Source organism: Gambusia affinis, linkage group LG03 (assembly GCF_019740435.1).
Source record: "Gambusia affinis linkage group LG03, SWU_Gaff_1.0, whole genome shotgun sequence".
Lineage (NCBI taxonomy): Eukaryota > Metazoa > Chordata > Actinopteri > Cyprinodontiformes > Poeciliidae > Gambusia > Gambusia affinis.
The window spans coordinates 8,210,824-8,233,727 of NC_057870.1; the positions used below are offsets into that span (position 1 = coordinate 8,210,824).

Here is a 22,904-nt window from a genome sequence, read left to right on the forward strand (position 1 = left end):
TCATAAGAGGGATAGGTGGCGCTCTACTGCCTAGATCTGATCAACAACATGCAACAAGTGATGGGAAAATGCCAACCACAGCACTTTCCCTGCTATCTCTTCTAAAAAAAAAAAACACCTTCAAAATACACAAAGAGTATGCTAAAATTGTTAGTGTTCTTGAAACCATTACTTGCCATAGTTGTACTATAATGCACTATAATGTACTATAATAATCTAATTTCAGATGTCTTCAATGTATAGTTTACTGTTGAGGATGGAATTCTTTTTAAATCAACCAAAAATTAGATAAATACTGTAAATATGACAAATGTGGAGTAAGACTTACATCTTGATGTTCTCATGGTATTGTTTGGTATCAGATGGCTGATTGTACAAAGGCTGCAACAACAGGACAAACAATAAATAAAACACTTAAAGAGGTTACAAAATGGCAAAAAGGCCTAAATTAGTTTCCCCTGAATAAAAAAAAAAAAAAATTAAACATGTGATCAATTAGAGAAGTAATAAAAAACCTCGGAACTAATGAAGAGGTCAAATAATTAGATCTATTTTTAAGCTAAAGTTTTGCAGAATGAGCGCCCCCTGAGGCAGAGCTGAGCTCTGCAGCAGCCGATTTGCTGCTCTATGTTTAAAAATTTAAGGAGAGAAGAGCACACAAAGATGGGAAGAAAAGTCTACACAAAGTAAAAGTCGCTACTCACCAGTTCCACTCTGGGTCCCAGCCCCTCCAGGATCCTATGAGCCTCTTCTGCCTTTTTCTGATGAGAAAAGACAAACAGAAGGAGCACATTAGCCAGCTGCCATCACCACGGCAACGCGGGGAACACGCTCACTAGATCACCAAGGGAAAAAAATCAAAAAAACACAGCTTGCTACAAAGGGTGGACGGGGCTGGATGCATGGATAGATGGAGAGCTGGACCCGCTGCCTATTATTAGAGCTTTTAACTCAAGCTGGGCCACAGCTCACTCTCTCTCTCTCTGTTGCTCGCTCGCTCTCTCTCTCTCTTCCTCTTCTCCAGCAAGAAAAAAAGAGAAAGATTACTCACCTACCCTGAGCAGAGAAAGGTTAGAGAGAAAGAGCAGGAAGGCATGAAAGCAAGTGGGAGTAGACTAAAAAAGTGGGAGAGAAGGAGGGGGGGATGGAGATGGAGAAGTGTAGGGGGGCACTTCAGAGCTGGAGAACAGAGATGTTTGACCATTAAGGAAAAAGTCAATCTAAGTCAATCTAATCTTCTCTGCATCCTTACATAGATATTTAGCTCCACCAGACAAATGTGTATACATCTTTCCAAACGCCAAAGCAATATTCTCGCTGTACTCTTCTCCTTCATTTGCAATGTACAGATGGCCTTGGTGCATGTAGTGACATTTTAAGGCTGTTGACAGTGACAGAGCGGGCCAGGCCACATTTCAGTGGCAGCTTTTATTTCTTTATATTAGGTTAGGATATTTAACCTAATGCTGCTTAAATATCCTCAGCAGACTGAAAACAAGTTGAACTCTAAAAGTTAGACAATCATCATGTTCAGAGAACATGTTATAACTTTGCTTTCATGTAGCAGGGACAAAAACCTTCATGGTTTTAAATGACTCTGTTAAAAAATTTTGAAGGAAAATGCTAATATTGATGCTAACATTTTCCGCGACGACACATTTCTGCAATTGCTTGATGTCTAGAATCGGCAGCAGAAATTGGTGCACATTTATTGTATCGTTTATCATTTAATTTTGATTTATCGTTGTCTTGATAAATTTGAATCAGTGATATTAAATTTTTAAAAACTGCATTATCGGAAATGTTATTTTTACATTTTTCTTCACTGTTTCACGAGAGCATCAAAAAATATCAGTAAGTTAAAAAATACTGTGTGCAGTTTAGTCTTACAATCCTGGAGAAGCCAATTTTAAATTGAAATGGTTTTCAACAACAACATTTGTTTGTATTGCTATAAATGCTTTGCCATGCAGTCGCAGGCATACAGTTATCTAAAATAGAAGGAATAATTTTTTTTAAATCATAATTTTTATTGTCATCACAAAAGTATCGCAAACTATCACAATTCTAAGTCCATACCGTAACTGTGCTAATAAAAGGAAAAACACCCTGTGTGCACCTTAGCTTTTCCATTTTAAATCTATTAATTTAGCTGCAACGTATCTTAAAGACTTCCCAACAAATTTGACACTGGAATGTTCTTTTAAGTTTCTTGAATTGTGATCAAGGGCCACAGAAAATCCTTCCAAGAGCCACAAATAGTCCAGGAGCCGCACAGTGAGCACCCCTGGCCTCAACTACATGTTTTTAACAGACATGCTTCACTGCAGGGAAAAGGTGATAAAAATCATGACCATTTCAACGCCACATCTTGAGTGAACACAAACTTACAACTGGGTCAAAAGTGAGGCGAACCTTTTTGAATAAAAGCCTTGTGCATCCACCGAGCAAGGAAAGAAAAGAACCACAGCCTTACACAATGCACACGTTGTACATATCAATTAAATGCAAATGTTGCTTCCTCATCATCAGTGAGTAGGTGTAACAGGCTGCAGAGTATTGCCTCAGAGAGCATGCTCACAGCAGCAGCACTTAATGAGCAGCAATTATTAAAAGAAGACTTTCATCCTCCGAGAGTGGAGGGAGAGGGGTGTGGGATTTCTCTTCATTTCCGAACTGTGATACTTTCAGCTAATTTGAAAACAAAGCTGTGAGATACTGAAGTAGCTTTAGAAGAAGAAAAAAAACAAAAAAAACAAGAAAAAGCAATATCTATGGAACTAAAGTGGAGAGGGGAAATGTGAGGCAAAACATTGTGGTTTTCCGTAAGAGTGTAATTAATTAAAGTGCTGGTGCTTCGTTAACATCATTCATGTTTGTAAGCAGACAGAAGTGAGGAGGATGAATTTAGCATTTCAATCATGCCCCCCGGTGGTGGCACACAGATTCACCACAGCGGCGCTCGCGTTATTGCTGCTCGTAAAGCTAGGAGCCAACGGAACATTTTCTGCAGGTCACATGATCCGACTCCAGCAAACGTGAAACCAGATTTCTGGGATTGATTCTGCAGCTTCCCCGAGTGATTATTATCCCAAACCCCCACCGAAGGGAATCCTGGGAACAAAAACAAGAAAAAGGGATAAATGCAGGGGGGGGGAAAAAAACTGCAAAGCTAGTTTTACATCGAAAAGACATAAACGCAACGGAGTCACAGGAGCTCCATGTCTTTTCTCATCTCCATGTCCGTGATGATTGCGTTCCAAATGCAGGAAGGATGAACATGAACTGAGCCGTCTCTGAGGGGTCTGATGATGGGGCTGAAAGAGCCTGTGACTGTCAGCCCCAAAGGGACAGATGACAATGTGGAGACAGGGAGAGCTGAGGCTGAAGTAATTCCAGCCACGTGTGTAAACACCATGGGCTACCATTTCTATTTACAACCCAATATGCCCCTCCTCCCTTGAAGACAACTCAAATTTAGCATATCGGATCGCGACAATTAAACAGCGGCGCGAGTGGAGTTGTAAATAGCAGAAATGCAGAAGCGATGAGTAAAGCAGGAGCGTGTGACTTAGAATAGAAGCAGCTCAAGCCTGGTTTGACCGCCACAATGAGGCTGGATGGCAGCAGGCCAGAGTGCATCATGTAAGTCAGAGGGAAGTGTTACAGAGGTTAGACTGCACGCTCCAGTCACTTTCTAACTTGCGCCATCTGCCGTGTTCTCCTGTTCCAAGGAAGGGCTGCGTTTTAGCTGACCACGGAAACAATCAAAGTCGCGCGCTGTGCATCTTCCAAAAGGGTTTCTGAAGGCATTTCAGCGGTTATCCGCCGTTTCTCTGTGACACACAGCAATGCAAAGTATGTTTTATTATACACAGAGAATGCCAAAGTTTGGGCTGAACTATAATTGTCCATTTTGAGAGAATTTTCTGCACACTGCACTGCCTAGATGTGCAAAATTACCTAGCTTAAAATATATGCAGGATATGTAAAAAAAAAAATAAGTAAAAATAAATTACAATAGGTTCTTCAGAGTTTCAGTTTTGAACTTGCAGTTCCTACAAAAATGAAACCTCAGCTTTTAACCACAAGGGGGACTGAGAGCACTGAGAATCACGGCAATGCTCCGTGGTTCAACTTCCTGCGGCCAACATTTCCTGCTAGGTTTTTACGAAGCATTGCTCTATTAAGAGGCTGATTAATACCAAATATTTTAGAGCAAAGATCAAGGGTTGTGTCACTGCAAACGTGAGTCACCTTCTACTGTGCGTGCGCCTCTCGAAGTCAACACATCTGATTCATCATGTTTGCCATGTTGACCTTTAGTAGCATATTCTTTCAGGCAACATTCCTACCTTGCACGGCAGTAACAAGTAAGAGGGGTTAGGTATGACATGAACACATTTTGACAAGCTTTGAGTTTTGTTTTGCTTTTATTTTATTTTTTGAGGATTTATCTCACAGAAAAAAAAAAAGTAAGAGACTGCTGCTTTTCTGGGGAGGCAGCACGTACAGACAGCATTTACTGTGCGAACTGTCACGCGGCAGCCGTGAAAAGCAATATCATGGCCCCACCTCTCCGCCGTTTCAATGTAATGAATACTTTGCGAATGTGATCGAGTGTGGCCATATTGAGCTACCCAGGAATATGGGTCAAAGGGGTAAGGCAGCAGATTAAGCACGCCTGTTTGAGTGTTTATCTTCCACTTACTCGGTTCTCATCGTAGATGATCTGCACCAGGCTGCGGTGCTTGGCCTCACTGGGTGGCGGCGAGATGGGCCTCTCGGGTTCGTGGGGCTTAGCGGCTTCCTCCTCCAGCTGTTGCTGCAGCGCACACAAAAAAAAGATCAGATAACTTTTCCATTATATGTAACGGGGAAAATATTGACAGCCGACGGTTTTTGTTTACAGGTATCCCTGTCACAATAGCAACTGTCGCTGGATGGCAAATTGTCCCAGAAATCAATGCTATAAACTATTATATTGCCATCTTGAGACAATTTTCAAGATAATACTTTCTTTAATTTCTAAAGAATATTTAGAACTGAAACTGAAAAATATCTAAAAGATCCAAAGTAAATCAACAAAACAGCCGAAACGGGCAAAAGCGGCAGGAAGTGCAAACTAACTACTTCATGCTGGGTGTCAAATGTTGGCAGCGCTCCTCAAAATGCTGAGGGGAGCATCTCTAATGATTGTTGTCCACATGGAGATTTTTTATCTCATTTTAATTTATCATGCGATAAATTGATTTATTGCTTTTTGTGACATACATGAAAAAGTGACGCTTATAGAATGTAGGTTATGGCTATATATGTAGAGCCAAGACTACTCTTTCAAATAACTAACGCAACTACACAACATTACAGCTTAGGAGATAAATCTTTCATAGGATGGCTCAACTTGATGGCAGACACGTTTCACCAGTGCCGCTATTCGCGTGGCGCTGCACTCTGCCACTTAAGATTATGTGTGATCAAGGAAGGGGCAAAAAAAAAAACAAAAAAAAAAACAAACTGAAGAACGAGGCCAAACATGCCACACTTATGGAGTTACATCAAAAAATGAGTTAATATACTCTGCAGCAAAACTGAATTTGATTAGCACAACAAGACTGCACAAACAGAAGGCAGACGTATTCCTGGTTCAAATGGCTTTTCGAGCAAATAAAATCGATGTTTACAGTGGGAGCGTAGAACAAGTGGCACCGCATGTGCATAAACAAAAAGGTACAGAGGGAGAAAAATATCAAACGGGGAACTGTGATAATGGAAAAAGCAGATGAAACGACAAGGTGGCTCTGAATGTGGATTTTGGCTTTGGATTAAAAAACACAATACAGAGAAATAAAACAAAATACTTAATTGATCTTTGTCACATTCACATCAAAATATGAAGGCCTGGTTATGGGCCCAATCAAGTCTATAATAATTAAAATAATAATTACCTGAATGAAAATGACTAAATACTAATAAAATATTCAATAGTTACAGCCCTATGTGTATTAAAGAACATATTCATTCATTGCACCAGTGATCGGTTTGTATTGCTGCGAGCCACAAAGCAGTGACTTTATAACCCAGGGGGTTGAAAGACATTTACATCAACTAAACGAGCCCATAAAGTCGTCTCCTTATGCCACCATTATTATGTTTACCCAGAGCGCCAAATTATTTCCATTACCTCCAACAAATGAGGTCTGGCAGTTGTATTGGTGTAAGAGAATGACGTACTGCAACCAGGACGGTTTTAATAGTGATTAGACAAATCCAGTTTGACTTGAAGTTAGAGTTCTCTAAAAACTTTAGAGAACTAAATGATGAGGCTTACTGGCTACATGAGGAGTTCAGCCAGTAAGTGAAAGAACTACAAGTGCACCAATTGCAGTTTTCTGGCCGATCACAGATCTTTAAAAAGCCCAACCTGCCGATTCCAATTTTGACAGATGCCAAATGTTTTCATAAGTGACCCTGTTAGGTGCTATAAGATCACAACACTTTCAATGTTCCAACCTTATTTTACTGGGAAAAAAACCCCAAACAAAACAACTACATGCAAGTTGTTAATTAGCATTTTTCTCAAAGATAAATGAAAAGTTTATACGTATGGGCGAGTCCGTCTGTCAGCCCTCAGAGGAAAAAGTAGACAGTGGCTGATTTTCAGACGTTTGTTATGGTAGACAAGTTTGGTGGATATGATCAATATGATAAAATATTACAATCCAGGTGTGGTGCAGCGAGTTTCAAATCCAGTACTGAATTGCAATCATCGCAATATTAATAAGTGCAATATCCAAACTGCAAAGATGTAATATTTGGTAGTACAAAACATTACAGCTGACATGCATTCAAACTCTGGAAAACTGGAAACGTAAGCAAGCAGTGGAGAGGATCTAGGTTAACTACCTTTGAAAAATGCTAGAATAATATTGCAATGTCATGTTTTCCCTCATACTGTGTGGTCGTACTCAGGAAAAATCCAGTCCTATTAGTTCACAGATTTCTGAAAACACCAACCAAAAAATTTGAAATAATATCTATACAAGAACCATTTGACAAAAGCTTTAATGCAAGGGAACCAGGCTTCCATTGTACTCTGTGAGCAATCATTAAAATGACGACTGTCTTAATATTTTAACTTTTATGTACCCGCAGCCCCAAAAAAACAATTTTTTTTCCACTACAACATGGAAACCTTCAGCTACATACAGGAACATTTAACCAAACACATTGTAATGGTGTAAATTAAAAGGGATTTGCTTAACTAAACATTGAATGAAAAGTGACCTCCAGAAATACTCACAGAAAATATTTGGATAAATTTACTGCAAGGTGTGGGTTGGGGAGGAGGGAAAAGCAGCAGAGTGTATGTAATCAGCTGTGACCAGCTATGTGGAGGCTGAGTCTGGGTGTCAAATGCCTCGTTTCCACTGAGCGGTACGGTACGGGTCGGGACGCCATTTTATCCGTTTTTATTGCAAAAACGGCGCACACCGTTTCTGTGTTCCTTTTAGTTGTAGGAACGGTGTAGTTAGGGCGAAGCTACTGGCCTCACACCACACAGTTCATTGATTGGTGGACATAAAAATGAGACATACTAGAGCGTCACAGTTGCTGTCGCACTAGTATGACGCCATGTTAGCCGTTTAGGTTTAACCAGGTCTGAAAGTGAGAGTTCAGTTGGTGGCGGAAATGCTCTTCGGAATACGCACCAACCCCACCAGTAGAAATGAGGCAAAAGGGCGCTGGAAAAATAGCTAATCTACACAAGCCCTCAGAAGAGGGTGGAGTAACGGTGGCCTCAAGATGGTCCAAGATAGGTTGGCTCATCTTGTGCCATGATTTCCCTAGTTAAGCATCTGGTCAGGCAAATTCCGGCATTTCCACGAAGACACGCCCCCTGTTCCCTTTCCAAACCCACCTCGGAGTAAAATAAAATAAACCAACCGTCATGAGTTTGGCTGACAAACTGGCTGTAACCTAACCTCTGCCTCCTGCCCGTTCACTTAATCTGCCAAAACTCTTTAAAAAATTGTTTATCATGCCACTTGATTAGTGCAGATGTTTAAACGCTCAGCCCGAGCTGGACTGTAATAATATCCGGAAAAACATTCTCCATTACGGGAACCTGAGAGGGGGATGCAGATTTGTTCTGAGAGCAGCTTTTAATCATCCAAAGCTTTCAGAATCAGACGTTTCTTCTACTCACCAAAGAGAACATTTATCTTCGCTTCATCTTTTTGGTTAAAGCGTAAATATTCTTGAACGACCTGATATATTCCTGTTGGGATGTTTCTAAAGTCCATTCTTGATTGAAGGACTGAACAATAACTTTGAAATTAGCAGTTCTATAAGAGACATACAGGGCCATCCCAGGCAGGGAAATGGCTTCCAACAGCAACCCAGGCAGAATGTCTGAGGTCTGGTTTGGCCCTGTACAGTGGGGGCCCTGCGGCTTTCAAGTGGCTGAAGAGTTCCTCCTGGCTTAGTCCAAGTTCTGCCAGGCTTCTGCTCTCCTCCACCAAGCTTTGATGAACCTCTCCACAGGGCTTACTTTCTTTTCCATCTCAGGTGTTCCCTCTCTTGCTCGGAATAATTAGAAGTGAAACCAGACTTCAAAACGGGTCGGTCGCCATACAGCGTACGTGCTGTTTAACTCGGAAACGTTGTGAAAATGTAGGTGGTGTCCTTGAATGTGAGCTAAACCCACCAACCACAGCAGATAAGATTTTTCTTGTGAAATCTTTGGAACGCAACACGTTGCACAGGTGTAATCACATCTTTATCTGTCATTCCTCAAGGGTGCCAAAGCTGCAATTGAAGGATTAACTAGATTAAGCAGTTTTTTCCCCATACATAAACTTTCTTATATTTATTTTTACATATTTTTATTTTTACAAATTACAAATAAAAAATTTGAAACAATTTTTTAAAAATATTGACTTGCATTTTTATTTTACGCTTTTTATTGTTATGTATTTATTGTTACATATTTGTTAGTATTTCTACATTTAATTTTAATTTCTTTTATTTTACAGATTTATTCTTATTTTTACAGATATTATTTTATTTTTACATATTTACTTACAGATTTTTTAAATTAGATTTCTAAGTTTACTTGTATTTTTCCATATTTGATTTTATGTCTATATACTTGTATTTTACAGATTTATTTTTATATTTACCTATCTGCATTTACACACAATTAGTTTTATTTTATTTTTACATATATAATTATCCATTTAATTTTTACGTATTTATTCAATTTTTATTAATTTAGTTATTTGTATTTTGACATATTTTTATTGCTGCATTTATTTCTTTTTTTACGGATTTATTTTTATGCATTTATTTTGTAGAAAGTAGTAGTCTGATGTAACAGCATGTTTGATGGATATGTAAGATGCATGGATGAAAGCCGACTTATTCATACAGCTTCTTTATAAAAACCCTATGCAGCCCGCTGGGAGTCAGCGTGGCAGGTCTGGCGGCGATATGAGCTGTTTCATGGTAACAAAATGTTCACCATGCTTCGGCTCCCTAAAGGAAGCTGCTATTTATAGCTTCATATATATTTAAACAGATTTTTCTGCATAACAAAAAGAAAAAAAAAGAAAAAGGAAGAGAGGGAAGAAAAGCAGATGCCGAAAATTGTTCAGCATAAACAAAGTACAGCGAGCAACAAGCCACAGATGCTTGAATGCAGAAATTCACTCTGCAGCTCTTTGCAAAAGTATTCACACCCTTTAAACTTTTCCTCATTTTGTGATAAAGTCCAATCTAGATCCTACAATCACACCTACATTTTTGTCTATTCCTCTTTCCAAAATCACTCAAACTGAGTGAGACTAGATGAAGAGCGTAAGTTGAACAACATATAAAGTCCTGACTTTGACTGAGCCACTCTCTTTTCTAAGCCATAACGTTGTGCTGGAGTTCGGTCACCTTCTTGCCCTGGTTTCAAGTCTTTTGCAGCCTTTAACTAGATTACTTCCTTGATTTTCCACCTATCTTCCCATCAAGTCTGACCAGCTTAAATGTCCCTACTGAGGGGAGGAAAAAAAGTATTTCCACAGTTACTCTGCCAGTTGTAATAGGTTGTTGAGTTTTCCGTCATAAATAGTGCTTAGGATAAACTGCAGCCTAATTTAAGTTGATCGAAAACATAAAATCCTATTGGATCCAAATGGCAGTTAATGACTGAAAGGGGAACCACACTGAAAAAAGAATTCACTTAAAAAATATAAAAAAAAGGAATCAAGACAAAGAGTTCACAAGACATGGAAAATAAATACATCTATTCCTCTCCAAGCACAGCTCAGAAATAGGCAAATGGTACGAAAACAAAATCTACTCAATTCACAGGCTATACACCAAATTAGAAATAATATCACATTTTAAAATACGACTATATCTTATGATTTAGGAACTCCTACTAAGGCCATAATTATAAAAAATGAATAACTGTTTAAAGAAAATAGATCAGAAAGACAACAAATACTGTCAGTATTTCAACAAATTTTCTGCTTTCAAGTTGCTAAAAAAACAATCACTTAAATAAATCTTATTGCAGGCTATTGAAACTAGACAAAAGGATGAAGATATCAACACTATGGCTGCCACAGAGATGAAACTGAGTTGGGTGAGAACCTCCTGGAACTACTGGTACCAGGAAGAGAAATTATCTCCAACTACCGCCAGATCGCACGGAGCACGGACCTGCTTTTTGCGAAGCTTGCAGATCTGCTGCTCCACCATGGTGATCTCCCTGTCCACACGTTCCATGTTCTGAATCAACTCCTCCTTGGAGAATCGAGCCGGAACCAGATCCAAGTCGGTGTCCATGTGGACTGGGCTCACCGGCGAGATGGGCTCCAGCTTCCCGATGGCACTTCCACGCTCCTGTGAACCCCAAGGTAGCAAAGATAAACATTACATCGGGCTCAAGAGAGATTTTCACATCAAGAGAAACGGTCTCAAAAACAGGAAGATATGTTTTAAAGAATCTGTAGTCAGTGTTGAATAATTGAGTCAAGGTTTGAAAAGGAAGTTCTCACATTTGTTTTTAAATCAATAACGCAAAGGCTTTCTAATCGGGCTGAAACGATTAATCGGATAAATTGTGATGAATCGATAATTGAAAAAAAAAAAACATAAACTAATTTAGTGATGGATTAATCGTTAACTGGTGAATACAGACTCAGACAAAGACCATTTACTGAAAGAACATACAAAAAGCAGTAATTAAATTACAAAAATGTTTACATTTTGCATTTAAGAAACATTTGTTTCGATCTACCCAAAACTCCTTAAGTGGCATTTTAGCTTCACCTGGTTCAGATTCTGGAAAAGAAACTCTCCTATTAACCGTCCTGTTGTCCTCGGGTCAAAATGACCCGCCACTGTGTTAAAACTCCCCAAAGATCCACTAAATGTTATTTTAGGACAACAGGAGGGTTAATCATCTTTTGCTTTCCACTTATTAAGCACTCAATGCAAAAAGTAATCAAAAGATCAACCCCACACTGTATAGAGGCTAAGTTAAGCAGAAATGTTACAAGTATTTGTTTTTTTTTAGCTACAGATGCATTCTTTGCTACACCTGATCAAGCGAAACTAAAGGAATGCTATGTTATTGCATTTTAGGCGATTAAAAAAATACATTTGTATATTTCTATTGCTTAATGTATTTCCAATATTAAATTTAAAACTGCTTAAGTAGCTAAATTAAAAATCTGCAGAATGTGCCATTTTGTACCGAGTAATCATCAGAATAATCAATTACTAAAACAAATCGTTAGTTGCAGCCCTACAAAGATTTCATTAAGATGTGTGTACATGTGACAAAGCATTAATTCATGGAAGCTGACAACAATATTAGCAAGTGAATCGACAAAACAACGTAATGGGCACGCTTGTGCAGGAGGGGAAGAATTCATTTGTTCCCCCGTGAACGACTGTGTTGGTGTTTGTTCTGACGTTATAAATATATGAGGCCATGGTGGAACCAGTCCTCCATACGAGTGTGTGTGTGTGTGTGTGTGCGTGTAGGAGTGAGAGCCATCCAGCTTGGGTTTTGTTCTGCGTTATTTTTAAACATCTGAAATGAAGGTTATGTAAGTGGGCTAATCTGGACTAGGCAGGCGGCATTACAGCCTTGTAGACCTGCTGTGATTGAAAATGTCAGAGCCAGAGGATGTTGAGCGGCTGTCCTAGATTAAGAAGCCCACAGTTGCCAAAGCCAGTGAGTCAGAAACAAACATACGCAAAAAAAAAAAAAGGTCAAACTAGGAAAAAGCACTCGCGGGATGTTTTGACTTTGTCTAATCTGACAACACCGAGTGTGAATCAAGGCACCGTTCTCGTAACCCGTGTTAAAACTCAGCATCCCGGAAAACATCTGAGGACATATTAGAAATCCTAAAACATTTCACTTCTGCTTATAAATCCTTGACTAGTTTTCTGAAAACACAACTAAATGTAATTAAGGAGGTTAAAATGTATTTAAGGATAAACAATAAAAGTCATCCACTTTTTGTTGACTGGTATGTTCAGCCAAAGAGGGAGCAACATGTTTACCTGTGGATCTGAGCCATGTTCTGAATTCAAAGAGCAACAACTTAATGTGAAGCAGTCAGCAGGGAGTCCAGACAACATCTCTACCCCATCCTCAACATTTTTCTCAGTTGAGATTATTTGAAATGCATTAATAATAGTAATTTAAAAAAAAGTTTGAAACTGAAGTGCAAATAGCAGCAGACTGTCTCTGCCTGTAGATTCTGGCGTACAGCAACAGAGCTGTTGCTTCTGGCCGCCTGTTTCCCATTCTATATGAGTCATGCTCCAGGCATCAGCTTTGTCAGATACTACTGGCTCACTCCCTCTTTTCCTGTCAGTCTCCAAGTCCTCCCTTTACCCTTCCCCCATTATCTACGCCTCTCTACGCTTGCCCTTTGCCATTTCTTTACATTGCTTCCTGCATTCTACCAAGCTATTGTATTGCACTCTTGTTCCAAGCAGTGATTGCATCTGACTCCACTTATGTAACAGGTTTACAGCTCTTTCTGCTTTAAGGGAAAGCACAAGGATTCCTGAATACTCTCCCCTCCCCCTCCTTCTTTGTTATTACTGTATCTATTTACCATTCTCTGGCCGTCTGCCTCTCCTGGCAGTTTGAGGCACTCTGTCATGTCAGGGAAGCCTCGCAATCAGCAGCTCCACACAGCAAGCAAGTCGTTCTGATCGGCTCCTCGCAGCTTCATTCCTTCCAGTCTTTTGAAATCTAGGTCAGCGCTATTATTTATTAATTGCCGTTTCACAACTCCCTTGGTTTTTCCTGCTGCTGCTCCAAAGATCCATCTCTGATTTAGAGCAGAATCCTCTTCTGCATCCCCTGCTGCGACAAGTCTTATGAAATCCTTTAGGTTTCTTAAAGAGTCTAGTCGGATTATCCAAATAAGTTAGATCTTAAACAGATACGGTTTTATATTTCGGGGGCGGGGGGGACAGAGGCAGAATCTAAACTTTGCATTATCACTTCTAAGGATCATCTTGTAGGGTGTTTTCAGAGCTGATAGTCTGGTAGACGCAGTTCAATTAGCGGCCAAAATTGCAATCATTGTTACCTGGTGCAGTTCATTTTCACACTGCACTGTGTCAAATGACCCAAACCCCTTTGAGAAACCTGTTCCTATCCTCACCTGTAGTGGTGCTGCACCAAGAATCGCTGAAGGAAACGACACAAAAACCTCAGAAGACACAAGCGCGACTTCTTTCTTGGCAAAATGTAATAGCATCAGATTTTAGCGGGTGTAGGATTCCTCTTTTGTTCTGGTAAAAGACCACAAGCCATTTGTCTCGCCAGTGATAGACTCTTGTGATTGTTTTGTTGTATATACCCAGAATCCCCTTTTTGGCGGGGTTTACAGTCCGCTTGGCGTCTAAAAATGCGTCAGTGTTCACTTCAACCAAAAACGACCGAGGTTTGTAGGCAGACCAGAGTTTGCATTTTTGGAGTTCGATTGGATACTCACACCTCCCAAAACGAACCAGACTTTCTAGGATGAACTAGGGTTCGGTTAAAGCAAACTAAACAGGGCTGTTGTGAGTGCACCTTAAATCCCAAATCCTCCAAATTAATAGAACTTGGTTAATATCAGTTCTTACGGGTGAACTCAGTATGATACACTAAATTGATACTGCCTACCATGTGTTGTACACGTCACTCACCTTCGTCATGTCCTCAACCCCTCCCAGAGGTAACGGTTGCCGGTGGGACAAAGACCTCAGAGAGTCTGATCCCATCTCCAAACGAGGACGTTTGATCTCTGCATAGTCCACCTCTGATTGGCTGGGGGCCTCTGGCAGGTAGATGTGCTCATAACGCATGTGCTGCTCCTGTCCTCTGAAAGGAAGATAAGACAGTTGTAGCAAAAAGGTTTTTATGTTTGGTTATTGCTTTTTACTAATTAACAACTAATAGGCGCTGGACACAAGCTGCGCAGAAGTTTAGCATTGCCATATTTGTGGATGAGTATTGTTTCTGAATACAGTCAGAAGTGTTTTGCAGCTTAAACTACAACAAAAAAAAAACACCACATAAGTGAGCTGGGTGGCATTTCATAATAGACTTATGTTAAAAAATAAGAACAAAATCACGGCCCACTGTACCGAACTGATATGCCTTTTGTGAAAAAAGGGAACAAATGGTGATCAAGCCAATTGTAAACAGTGTTTGTTTCTGTTTCTGTCCATCCAGACTGGCTTCTCAGAAGAGTTATTTTGTTGTGTTCTGCAGCAGAAAGCTCATAAATCCAACTCGTCTTTGGGCAACTTTTCTTGTGATGAAATGACAGAAGGCGCATGGCAGGGAGCTTTTGTTGCCATTCATTCTCAACGTCAACTCAGCATGCTGAGCAGGGATGTAGCAGAGTGCATTCAATTATATTTTCAAATGACTGGTATTAGAGTTAGAACACTCCTGATTTAAAACCAGGCATATACTCGGTGTTTATTTGAATGATTTAACAGACCAGGACTCTGCATCAGCAAATGCCTTCTCTTAGACAAAACCCTTGTAATGTAGCTGTCTCATGCTGAGTGAGACAGCTACTTCAGTTAAATTACAGTCACAACATACATTCAAATCAACAGGAGCCAGGTGAAAAATAACCAAAAGGAAATTAAAATAAGCAATGAAAAGGAGTTCTCCGCAAATGTTAAAATTCACTTGACTAGACGTTGATACTTTCATTAAGCCACTTGTTAAACGACGTTTTGTTCTTTCGAATGGAATGTTGTTTTGTTTTTTTACCCCACGACCCCACCCAGGAGACAAAAGCTATAAGGTCAAGGCCCTTGCTGTCGGTGTCAAAACGGAGGTGGCTTGCAAAAAGAAGAGAATGAACACAACCATAATTGCTGTGCCATGGGCATGCTGCTCGCACCCTCTGTCTCCTTTTACCCATCTTCTAGCACACCCCGTCATGAATGCTAAGGCTAGTTAGCATGGCCACCAGTGAGATGCTCCTGTAACATTATGTTGTTTCTCTGTCATTAGCACATTTAGCAGTGTGTACACACGTTTGATTGGCAGCGCTACAATCCTACTCCTGGCTCTGACTGGTTTTTTTTTTTTGGTCAGTAGCGGTCCATTTCTTCAGACAACACTAGCTCAGGGAGGAAGACCGATCTCTGCGGGTCTGTGAAACCGACAAGAGATCTGTGAAAAGATCGGCCTTTTCACAGAGTACATGGTGACAATTTTAATATATATGTAAAAAGCATATCTTTTTTAAGAAAAGATACATACTGGCGCTTTAAACCCAAAGATAAAATCACCCACACGGCCCATGTTCGTTACCAACATGGTAAGGGACATGGGCCATGTGGGTGACCATGGGACACATGGCAATTGCCTCCCCGCTTTTGACAGTAATTTCTCACTCATTTGCTGGAACACTTTTGGATCTCCATATGAGGTTTGGCACTTACATAGTCACATCACCCAACTCCAGCCCCCCTGATCTATCCCCGTCTACCTCCTCTGAGCATGCAGAATAATCTCGCCCCCAGGGAGGATTTGTCTGAAGGACGAGACAAAGATGTGTGTGGAAGCTGGGGGGAAAGCTTGAGGAGGGGGGGGGGCTCATCACAACTTCCCTCAGCGGCTCCATTACTTTCCTACTGGTTCGGGCCCCGTTACGACAAGAGCAGAGACAGTGTGTGTAGACAGCAGCCTGTTGTTGAGAGCCTGATGGTGTTTGTGTAGAGGCTGATCCCTTCACTGCTCCCCAGAGGAGCAGCTCTGCAGCTGTGTGTAAACCCAGGGATGGTTAACAGAGCAAGATGCCTGGCTGAGGTAGCCATAGCTGGAATGAATAAAACCTTACAAAGAAAGCAAAGTACCAAATGGCCCATTAGCCTACTACCAGAGGACAATAAGGGTTTAGGTCCTGTGTGATAATAAAAACTAGATAAAGGAATAAATTATGTATGTTTTTGTGGAAAACAATCTGATTTTGGGATGCTTTGTGGTTTATGGGCAGAGATAGAGAAAGAAAATGGAGCCTCGATGTGGATCATTAGGATTGGACCGGTTACCGCTCTGGAAGTATCCTGAGGTTTCAGCGAGTTGCTCCTTCAAAAAGCTCTCAGGTTTTCCATCATGCTGCTTCGACGACTTAAAGTCTACTTATTCATGCGACAGAGGCATTTGCTACAGTAATACGGAGAACAAAGTTACAGCATGTACCTTCCCCGACTGCTGCCGGCCAGCTGGCTACAGAAAAAAAAAAAAGACAGAAAAAAAGGTTTCTACACATTTCCCACACTTCTAGAGAAATTAAATCAGGCTGTTTGGAAATACTTCTAGTTGCAAAAAACAGATGAGGCCGACAGCCGTATTATAGAAGCTCAAAGAGCCACTCCCATTACTTTTATAAAGATAGCCACATCTGCTGAGTAATGCACGTCTGCTCAGCAACTGACTGCAGGTTACTAGCGAGACATCTGACTAATGAGCCATGCTAATATCAGTTTCTAATACTAGCAGTGTTGATCTTTAAACCAGCAAAAAAGGCATAATATTCTGTACAATAGATGCTTTAGCAGGTGTTTTAACCATGTTTTAACATATTTAAAATTCATAGTCAATATACTGTATTGATTTTGCAGCCGCAGAAATAAGTGTTTTAAGTCATAACTATAACTGTAAAACTGCGATAAGATTACTGTTAACGCTGCAAATATATATCTCCCTCCAGATATTAATGTCATTAGAAATTAGTCACTCCAATTAGAAAATGCCTGGATGCAAAATTGTATGCTGATGCATTTCAAGTGTTATGCTAAAGTAACTTTTAGTCAATGGTAGGCCTGTCGCGATAAACGATAAATCAATTAATCGTATGATAAATTAAAACTATCAACGTCATTTTAATTATCGGCTTTATCGTCTCTTCCGGCCCTTTTCTCTTTCTGTTGATGACACTGAATGAAAAACGGCTCAACTCCGGTGCTCTCCACTGACCCTCCCCAACTCAGAACAACTCTCAGGCTGGCTTTGTAGACATGCGGCGAATTAAAGAAGTGCAGCAAAAGCAAACGAGGGGGATTAGCAGAGCTTTCTGTGGAACGTCTTGCTTGCTGCCCGAAAATTGTGCTGTCATACAGCAAAAGTCGCTTAAGCCACATTGCACAGGTCTACTGGGTACGTATGTAAGCTGTGAAATATGTGGACACACCCAACTGAAAAAGTCAAGTGTACCACTGCAAGTCTGAACCTGGAATCATACTACAGTTTGGAAGATTTTAACTGTGGTAACTTAGCATTTAAATGCAAACAGAAATAAAAAGGTTCAGAGAAACAACAAACGAAATTAGTTGCTAATAATGTTGCAAGCTGCAGGATTCATTAAAAAGTGTCATTTCTTTGGTTTAAGAAGGACATTTGTTTATAATAGTTACTGCAAGAGTACCAGCAAAACAAACAAAAAAAAAAAAATGCCAGCCCTCTCTTCAGGAACCATGGATGATATTCACTGGATATGAAGAGGTTGTCATGACTGGTGCCTGGAGTGAGGATAAAGATGAAACGTATCAAGAAGCACTACAGAGATTATTCTGTTGTGGGTTTCTGGCCTATAATTAGCTTACATTTCAAACATTAGCAAAATAGCACATTGCCGCTTTGTATTCTGTGCACGACGAGCAGGGAGGAGGTGAAAATCCTCGCAGAGAAAACCAGACCAAGATCTTTGAAAGTTCTATGTGAACAACAATCAGAGTAGTTCAAGGAAAGAGATAGAGAGAGTTACTGAGATGTATAAAAAAAAAAAAGACAAGCACACATCTAAGCAAAGCAAAGTCCAAAGGATTGCCGAGGCCAGAATTACAGCAGAATTCAGAGTCTGAATGAAAACACAGAATGTGGCCTTCAGTTTGGATACTAAGCCCTCTGAAGGAATGGTGGAAGCCTTAGATATTCTTCTGAAAGACTGCCCACCCCCTGATGCCTGCTAGCATATAACTGGGGCTCTTTTTCATAGTTGCTACAAAGAAATGTGGGCTGGAGGTATGCTATATATTGATGATGGTTTTCTTTCATCTACAAAAAAAAAGCTAATTCCCTGCTTCACTGCAAGAAGTTACAGGAAGGCATCTGTAGTGCAGAAACATGGACCGAGTCATTTTCTGGGAGGCTGCCAAAGCACAAATGACTGAATGAAGTGTGTCTGGGAATCAGAAGCTCTTGGGTAGCATTTGAAGTATGGTGTGTTTTTTTCCCTCTGTGGGGGCCGAGACCCAGCGTTAACGTGCTGACAGGCTAGACTAATAGCCGTTAAGCATCACCGGTGTACAGATTTGTGTATTAAAATTCTGACTATAATTCCGTTTGACACTTAAAGACATCAACACAACAGCCCTACGTTGCTACAGTCACTCTACCATCTGCTGCTACAACTGCCGTCAAACCTGGAGGACTCGGCCCTGAAAGGCTCCCACTGCTCCTATACCTGGATGCGAAAACAATACTCGGAGCTCATCGCTTGCTGAACACCTTGGGTCAGAAAATATTGAGGGGGGGGGAGAAAAACTGATCCGAGGAGACATTTTCTTGTGACGTGTTCTCTGCGAGTCATGCAAAATTCACATCCTGCACATGAATCATTCATAGGTGCTCATCGAGTCTCGCCCTCGAAAACCCATCTCTATTTAAACGGCGCAGAACATTGCCAGGTACAAGCCCCGGGTATGCAGAAACAAAGTACTATTCATTTGCGATTTACAGTTGGTTTACTGAAGATGAAAAATCTCTTCAGGCCCCCACTGCCCTGCAGAAGCGTTTGACACAACATTATGAAAGGAGAACAGCTCGCGGCTACCAATTACATAAGGATTACTCTGGAGAAGGCGGGGGCGTGGGGGGTTAACGGGCAGAGGCTTTGGTAGAACAATGCTGCAGAAAAATGCAGATGGGATGAGGCTCTCCGTTCAGCAGGCAAACCTGCTAGAAATAAATCAAAGCAAACCGCAAAATTTTAGCACCAACAAGTTGATTTAATCAGTAAAGTACTTTTAGAGGCTTGTCAATGACTGTCTTCTGGACATGTGTCCAGTTTTCCCCCAGATTATTTAGAGGCGCAGGAAAACTTTGCAGCCGTTCTCAGTTAACTAGTTGGTGACACCACAAGTTTCCAATTAATCTTTTTTTTTTTTCCACAATATTCTATTTTTCTGAAGGTTTTTATTTTCTCTAAGCCATAATCATCAAAATTTCAAGAATTAAATGACTTGAAATATTTCACCCGACGAGTGATGAAGCTGTATAATATACAAGTTTCACTTTCCGAAATAATTGACAATAAATTTATCATGATATTAAAACTTTGACAAGTATCTGTAATCACAGCCATTGTACTTTACTACTTGTTGGTGTACAACAACTGCAAAGGTCTTACTAAAAACCTTCAACTGATGTACACAAACAGAATTGTGACATGGGAGCCATCATGCATGATTTTCTAAAATAAAACTTTTCACTACAATTACAGCTGAAAGTCTTTTGGGGAACGTCTCTACTATCTTTGTGCATTTCTAACAAATGAATAGGCATTGATCTAAGCAAGAGGTGCACAACTCTAGTCTGGATTCTACCTGCTAACGCATAGAAATGTGTGGTTGTAAAATACACTGAGTATTAATACATTTCAATGAACTTAACGAGTAAACCACTTCTACCTTTCATTCCCAGGCTGGAACTCTGAAAGTAAGGAAGGCCGACGGCGATGTGGCTGAGTCAGGTGAGAGCTGTAGTCCCTGGCATGATGGGAGTGGTAGTCAACCAGTCCCACTTCCTGGAACACATGAAGAATTAATACAGTTTATAACTATTAAAATCATTCCATTTACATATATTTACTTGTGTAAGCTCTTTACATGTCTTATGACATATATTCTCAAGGCAGACACATTTCTCACGCGAGGTTTAGCTATTTCCAATTCTCTTTTATCCCCTGGGTGTCTTGGATAAATGGGGTGAAACATGCAACTACTCTAAACCTGTGCCTTTGCCATTCCGGAGCTGCAGGACACAGCCCATCAACCCGCATCAGGTTGTGAATGTGATGACAAGTGGGAACGGTGGGATTAGCAACAGGTGTAACTGGGAATCCTGGGGGATAAAGATTTGTCATGCAAAAACAAAGCAGGTTTCGGCAACACTGGAGCTCATGAATGCATTCACAGCTCGACAAGAGGCGCGATCTTTTGATGCTTGTCTGCACATAATCCTGATAATTAGGACATGTTTGTGAAAACATAGAGAAAGGCCTTTACACGACTCCACAACATGAACTTTAAACCCAAGACATTTAATGAGGGGAAACCGTTCCGGTGTGCCGCCTTCTAAACTTAGCAATGTTTCTGTTGGACTGAGGCCCTCTCCGATTTAGAGAACCACTTTGTTCTCTAGATTTTTCAATGGAGGTGAAGGGAAGAGAGTGAGAGAGACCCCTCTGCCCCCCACTCCCTCTCTCTGCTCTACAAATGTTTCCAACTGCTGGAGGTGGGTGAAAAGCTCCTTACCGTGTGTGGCCGCTGCAGCTGCAGGGATAGCGTGGCAGGGTTGTGGAGGTGCCGTGAGTCCACAGTTCTCCGGCCTGGTGGCACAGACTGAGGATGAGAGGACATGCTGGCACCGCCGCTTCCTCTACAAGCTGGGAGAGGGTGTGGCTGTCAAGAAAGTGCCATGCATTATGGGCCGTATCTTTTAGCCTGCGACCTGTGGTAAGAAAAGAAAAAAAACTGAATTGAGAAACCAGAAGAAGTCTCGGATAAAGCATCGTGGACAATAACATGGAAGGAATAAAGCTATTAAATCTTCTGTTGAAGTTGAGCAAGATCTTAGTGCGACCTGGCAAGTACCAGCTGGCCACCGCGAGGTTTAAGTGTGCGTGACTATCTACATCAAATATCGGAGAATCATCAGCTTCCTCCCACAGCTGCTTCCCCCTTCCACCGCATCGAAGATAGAGGACTAAGTCCCTGCACCTGCTACGCTCAGGCCCTCCGCTACTGCCCGATGAATGCCCCACTGTCCTGAAACTGCAGACTCGCATGCAAAGATCACTCGGGTCACGCAGATACCGAGCAAAAATACAGACAGCAATCAGAGGAAGTAAAAAGAAAAAAACAACTTCTGGCCAGAGAAGAGACATGCCCGAAAAAAGAAAAAGCTTCATTTTTTTTTACTACACATTTTACTACAAACATCCAGACTCTGACCTTTAACACATTCAGAACTACATGTTTAAGAAAAGGTGCACTAGTGAGAAGGATGTCAGTGGCAAAACCTAAAAAGACTAAAACTTAGGATTTTACTGTGTCAAGCACACAACGTAGGTGATTGCACCTCACAAAGGTTGCACCTACGTGATTCCATCGAGATGCAGAAAAAGGTCCTTACAACGTTTGCAGACTTAAAACAGAGAGAGCTACTGCGCAATAAAATGTACAGATTATGTAAAAACACCAAGGCTATCTTAGTAAATTTGGAAAAACAAAACATCAACTAAATTGTCAATGGGAGAAATTGTAATTTTTTTCTAAATGTGTAAACTCTTATTGACTGTAGGTTTGTAGTCCATGTGCCTGACTGTGTTCCCTACAAATTCACATTAGGGTTACACAATATATTGCTAATAGATATACCCTCAAGGCAATAGCCACTGTGCATTATTATTCCAATGGAGTCTTCACTGCAATAGACGCAAACACAAACCTTCATTACAACAACACTGAACATTATGTTTGTACGTTCAACCAGATATCCAGGTTCTAAATCCCTTCGGGCTTTTGACGAAAACTGAAACAAGATGCATGCAAATATCAGAAAACTTGATTCCTGTCCATATTTCAATGTCTGTAGTTGCAACACTCAGTAAGACGAATAGAACCGCAACGAGAAATCACCTGGTGGCAGCAATTGGCAGATTGTCTGATAGTTTCCGACTGGTGATCAGACAGTTTGAAACTCTAAATTTCAACCTTTTTTATCATTGAATGCATCACAGTAAATGCTAACGGGTCGAGATACCTATTCAATGTGGAAGCTGTTTAGCAGCTTTTTCTATTATATAATTAGATATGCCTGTGGTTAATTCAGGCTGCACGACGGTGAGAGAAAGACATTTTCAAGCAGCAAGGCTGTATTGAAAGTTGCCCGATTTTGTTCTGTCTGAACTTCCAACTTACGTCTGTTATGCTGGATTGGGAAATGTTGGCAGGAAAGGTGGAGATTTGTTGTATGGTTTACCATGCTAAATTTCTTTTAAGAATTTTGATTCATCGTTATCACAATAAATGCAAATTATTGATGTTTAAACCATCCCCAAAACCAACTG

The 22,904-nt window shown here is 40.6% G+C and overlaps 1 protein-coding gene across 3 annotated transcripts in view; it reads right to left on the reverse strand.

The window, feature by feature from the left end:
* The window catches only part of ncor2 (nuclear receptor corepressor 2), a 115,611-nt gene that overhangs the window by 57,650 nt on the left and 35,057 nt on the right, over window positions 1-22,904 (reverse strand). For all 3 annotated transcript variants that reach the window (XM_044111355.1, XM_044111357.1, XM_044111356.1), the window contains exons 2-8: window positions 21,088-21,283; window positions 20,242-20,357; window positions 14,230-14,404; window positions 10,720-10,902; window positions 4,712-4,825; window positions 705-761; window positions 329-381 (exon numbers count right to left, since the gene is read on the reverse strand). In XM_044111355.1, coding sequence (XP_043967290.1) covers window positions 329-381; window positions 705-761; window positions 4,712-4,825; window positions 10,720-10,902; window positions 14,230-14,404; window positions 20,242-20,357; window positions 21,088-21,192 — 803 coding nt within the window. In that variant the 5' untranslated portion in view covers window positions 21,193-21,283. The remainder of the gene's footprint in view (window positions 1-328; window positions 382-704; window positions 762-4,711; window positions 4,826-10,719; window positions 10,903-14,229; window positions 14,405-20,241; window positions 20,358-21,087; window positions 21,284-22,904) is intronic.